We start from the raw sequence: 4,717 nt of genomic DNA on the forward strand, positions 1-4,717 counted from the left end.
CTCACCTCTCCAAGATACCTTGAAGGACCTATCTGAGAGTTAAGACTCAAACCACTGCCGTGCGGTTCCTGAGATGCCATTTTCCAATAGGGTTGACAGGAGAATCTGGTGGTTCACCGTATCAAAAGCAGCAGACAGATCCAGCAAAATAAGTATAGAAGATTTGGAAGCCGCTCTTGCCAGTCTTAGGGCTTCAACAACTGAAAGCAAGGCAGTCTCGGTCGAATGTCCACTTCTGAAGCCAGATTGGTTGCTGTCAAGGAGGCTGTTCTGTGTGAGAAAGGCTGAGACTTGGTTGAACACAACTCGTTCAAGTGTTTTTGCAATGAAAGGTAGAAGGGAAACCGGTCTGTAGTTCTGTAAAAGAGTTGGGTTAAGAGTGGGTTTCTTACGAAGTGGGTTATACGAGCCTGTTTAAATGTTGAGGGGAAAACACCAGTGTGAAGGGATGTGTATGTTTATGCTGTCATTGAAGCAAGGATGACATGCATGTGTGTTAAGGGCGTTACAGATATTTAAATTGTAAACAACAACGTCAATTTGTAGGAACAGTTCAATTCTGTTTGGCTTAGACCCGTTGCACAAAAATATCAATAAAACATACATATCTTACAAAAACGCCTCTTTAGCGGGTGGTTTAAACGTGAAAGAGTATCATGCTAATTAGCTAGCATAGAGTACCTTACTTACTAAAGATAGCGAAATTGAAGACCGGTCCTGAAATAATCCCGTTTGAAACTGTTTATTCATGCCACAACTGCTGGCTGGGTCCCTTTCTTGTCATTTCCACACAAATATCACTGCATTGTAAACTTTGGCAGCTCCTTTTTCGCCCCATGAAATCAAATCTCTGCTGTCGCCTTGACAGTCCTTTACGTGGCAGTGATGTGCAGTTTCATTGGCTACAAGGAGGCCATCAAGTGGCCAATCAGGATCGCTGTTGTTTGACCTTTTTTTTTTTCTTTTTTTTTTTATTACATGCAAAACAACATATTTAATAACTATGTAAAATATTTCAAAAAAATAAAAAGTGGTGGAGTATAATAAAACAAAAAGTAAATGTCATTAACGTCAAATTTATTAATACGTTTTATATAAAAAAACATAATATTGTTATGTCGTGCATAAAACACATAAAAACCATGCATGTGGAACTTTCCTAATAATATTAAGTACTTATTATGTACTGTAACAGCCGACATGTTTTGTGCTGTTGACTGTAAGAAAAGTGTTGAGACAATTCAGTGTACATTTGTGTTTCTCTAAGTTCTCTTAGCTTGACCAAATGCAATAAAATAGAGCATTTTACTTCCATAAGAATTTTATTTGTTTGCAAGTCGTTTTATACATTCTGGACGTTTCAAGAGTGTCCTTTGACATCAATAACATCATTGTACGAGTTGTCTAGTCTAGTGCTTTGTCTTCTTTTTTTCTCAAGGGGTAGAATTTCAGACCGATTGCATGTCTCATTTCACACAGCCGTTAAAAACAACATTCACAGACGTTTCTAAATGAGTGGCTTTCAAACAAAAATAATCCATCAAAACCACAGACGAAAGTGACACACATTTAAATACTAAAAATGGCAGGAACAAACAAGGCAGGCATCTGGTATTCACAATTGTGGTTTTTAAATGATGAACGAAAACAACCTCCACCCATAATATACTCGGTTAATCAAAATTCCCATTAAGAAAACATTTATAATAAGGCAGTTTTGGGGTACACAGACACACACAAAAAAAACTTTACAATAAATTCCACGCAATCTTTGTCCTCCTCCTCCTTTGAAGTCCAGTTTTACTTGTTGAGATATTTGGCCACTGAATGGTAGGCATGCAGAATCTCCTTGTCTTTGGGGCAGGTGAGGTGGAACACATCCTCCTTGTATGCTTTGTCCAAGTACTTTGTGAGGCCTTTTAGCTCTGCAGGGATCTCAAAACCACGGTACTTCTTGCACACCACCTAAAAAAGTCAACAAAATATTTAAATCTATAAGCAAGATGAAGTTTAATGACCATAGAGAAGATTTCACTTCATTCCACTTATACTAAATAGCAACTGTATTATATCAGCACTACAATATACAATTTACTGAATTTGTCATCTAAATGGGAAAAAAGGACCTTGACAATGTGCAGTTTTGGAAGCAGGTTGCAGTCAGCAAGAGAGAGCGCATTTCCATCCAGGTAATGTCTTGTGGATTGGGATGAATCTGGATTCTGGTCCAGTTCATGAGGAAGAGGAGTCAACAGGTATTGATCCAACTTCATCAAACTCTTTAGAAATTTCTTCTCCAGCACTGAAAGGTACACATTAACCAACAACAATTGTTCCCAAATGCTTTAGAAGTGACAGCCTCCATCCTTTAAACATAAAATGACTTCAAGCCTTGAAGCTAATTTCTAAGGTTCACTGCCCAGATAACTTCAGAGAAGGGTGACCCTTACTGTCATTGAGCCCAGGATTGGGATTTTTGATGTATGCTGAGAATTTGTGAAAGATGTCATCTCCTGCCGTGTTCGACTCCTTATAGCGGCAGCATAACTTGGAATACCTGTAATGCAAAAATGGTGCAAAAATGTTTACTGGGTGATGCTGACATAACTCCTCGGTTTCATTTCATGTCGTAATGGGTTGAATTTATAACATTTTGGCATTTGTTGCAAACAGTAAGATATCTATTCTTTCAAGAATTCTTATATTTCAGGAACGAAATTCTTGAAACCTTTGGTCTGGTGCTAAATGAATGCATACTCACTGTGGGGGAGCAAGGGTCTCTTCCAGAAACTCTTCAATTTTGTTGGTGTCGGTACGGACCTCTTCATTATAGATGAGGAAAGGGGGCTGAGAACCTGGAGCCAAGTCCTTCAGTACCTCTGGAGCTCTAGAAATAAAGAAAAATAAATAGTCGTGAGTTTAATCATTTTCAGGTATTATACTAGTGGATGTGCTGCTAAGCCATAAATTCTAGTGTATTTCTAGTGTATTTACCTTCTCTGCTACAAATCAAAAAGGCATTAGGAGATGCCTCCTAAAAAACTGACCTATATATATCGTTTTTAGACCTGTATGTAGGTTTTTTTTGTTTTTAACTTCATACAATTTATAACAATTTTATATAAAATATAAAAAAATTAATATAAAATTTAATTTACTGTTAGCTTCCGGTTTTTGCTGCTAGCCACAACCGTTTGTAAGCAGGTAAGAAATTCCACGAAGAGGGCGGATTGCTTTACAGCAGCAACAAATGCACTTGTACAGCTGTGCACTGTAATTACCACAGTGATATATTTAGAGTATCCCAGAGGAAATTATATCCCTCAGAAGTTATTTCATAGCTCGCAAGGTGTAACCGAGTTCTAAAGTCATTTTCAGCTTGTACTAACTTTCTCTCAGAAGTTCCTTAAGAGAAATTAAAATATAGAATGAGACAACTGATCACGCACAGTAAAAGTACACAGCTATAAAACATACCAGCTCAGATCATTTGAGCATGATAAGAAATATTTGAGTTTATACTGAAATCTCTGACTTTTGGGTTTGAGACATTGTTTAGATCTCTTCTAAAACTCCAGGGGAGAGATTACTTAGGTGTCTTTCTTCTCCAGAGAAAAGTATCTCCTGTAGATCTCAAATTGCACTCATTTAATCTTGTTGTCTAGGAGAAACAACAAGATATTAAAGAGATTTCATTGTGATTTTTCTTTCCTAAGGGACAGCATCTGAGAAGAACTGTTATCGGGATGGCATCGCTCACCTCTTCATGTCCACTGTGGTGAGAGTGAAGTTGACCCCCTTCAGCCAGAGTATCATGAAGAGCCGCTGACAAAACGGGCAGTTACCAACACTTTCACCATCGTCGCTTGCCTGAAGACAACATTCAGTTAGTAAACCTTTAAATGTCCTAAAATGGAAATTATGAAACATGGAAACATAGAAACATGGAACTACTTCCTGAAAAATATGACAACATTGACATCAGTATTAAAATTTTAATTTGCAGAGAGACCAGTTCGAGGCCACCAATGTTGTTTTCAAGGGTTATGTCATAGGAATGTTTGGAAGTACAACCTTTTTGAGCAAGGGTTAGATTGCTAGAGACTAACTTTTACGTGCTATATCTTTAAGAAATCAAGTTAAGCCTAACAACAACAATTTGACGGTTTAAGCACCGACCTTGACAAATAGTTCAATCTTTGCTGCTTCAGCCATCTCTTGTCCTCCTCTACCTCCTTCTCTTTTTGCGGTGTCTCAGTTGCCCAGGATCTCAGTCGCTTTACATCAATCCACCTCAGAGCCTTCTTAGAATCCACTTCACCTCAAGTGTTCACACTTGGATTTGTCTGTCTCCTGCTTTGACCTCTGAAGTATTAAGTTGTACTGATGGTACTAAAAGCAGAACCTTTCATTCTTCCTCTCCCAACCGCAGTTTCTATCGTTTCCCTTTTAGAGCCCAAACTCCCACCACACCCCATTGGTCTCGAGTGTTCAGAATACCAGCCCACTGGCCGAACCTGTCCAACCTGTATCTTCCCTCATTCTCTGCGGCTTTAGTCATAGAAAGTTTCTCTCCAAAGTGCTTTGTTCTGTCCTACTCCCATCATTCTCCACTGCATAATCATTTTACCCAGGTTTACCCAAAAATAAAAATACTGTTATCATTTACACACCGCCATGTTGTTTCAAACACATATGATTTTGTTTTTCTTCCATT

At 38.3% G+C, this 4,717-nt stretch overlaps 2 protein-coding genes across 2 annotated transcripts in view; both read right to left on the bottom strand.

Moving 5' to 3' along the window:
- The window catches only part of LOC107595665 (patatin-like phospholipase domain-containing protein 7), a 28,320-nt gene extending 27,455 nt beyond the window's left edge, over window positions 1-865 (bottom strand). Inside the window, exon 1 of the mRNA XM_016286141.1 lies at window positions 691-865. The gene's annotated coding sequence lies outside the window, so the exon portion shown is untranslated. The remainder of the gene's footprint in view (window positions 1-690) is intronic.
- A 275-nt stretch (window positions 866-1,140) lies between these two features.
- LOC107595720 (chloride intracellular channel protein 4-like) lies at window positions 1,141-4,470 on the bottom strand. The gene is made up of 6 exons (XM_016286215.1): window positions 4,180-4,470; window positions 3,761-3,870; window positions 2,762-2,887; window positions 2,451-2,557; window positions 2,127-2,302; window positions 1,141-1,965 (listed from the first exon to the last, which is right to left on the bottom strand). Exons 1-6 carry the CDS (start codon window positions 4,213-4,215, stop codon window positions 1,801-1,803), a joined length of 720 nt encoding a protein of 239 aa, XP_016141701.1. The 5' UTR covers window positions 4,216-4,470; the 3' UTR covers window positions 1,141-1,800.
- Window positions 4,471-4,717: the final 247 nt, after the last annotated feature.

The sequence above is a fragment of the Sinocyclocheilus grahami genome, unplaced genomic scaffold, assembly GCF_001515645.1.
Source record: "Sinocyclocheilus grahami isolate Dianchi unplaced genomic scaffold, SAMN03320097.WGS_v1.1 scaffold207.1, whole genome shotgun sequence".
NCBI classification, from domain to species: domain Eukaryota; kingdom Metazoa; phylum Chordata; class Actinopteri; order Cypriniformes; family Cyprinidae; genus Sinocyclocheilus; species Sinocyclocheilus grahami.

Excerpts from the sequence above, each read along its gene's own strand:
- LOC107595720 (XM_016286215.1), bottom strand. The coding sequence starts at position 4,215 with ATGGCTGAAGCAGCAAAGATTGAACTATTTGTCAAG. Across the intron at positions 3,871-4,179 it reads AGATTGAACTATTTGTCAAG|GCAAGCGACGATGGTGAAAG; the intron begins GTCGGTGCTTAA and ends TGTTGTCTTCAG. Across the intron at positions 2,888-3,760 it reads ACCACAGTGGACATGAAGAG|AGCTCCAGAGGTACTGAAGG; the intron begins GTGAGCGATGCC and ends CTTTATTTCTAG.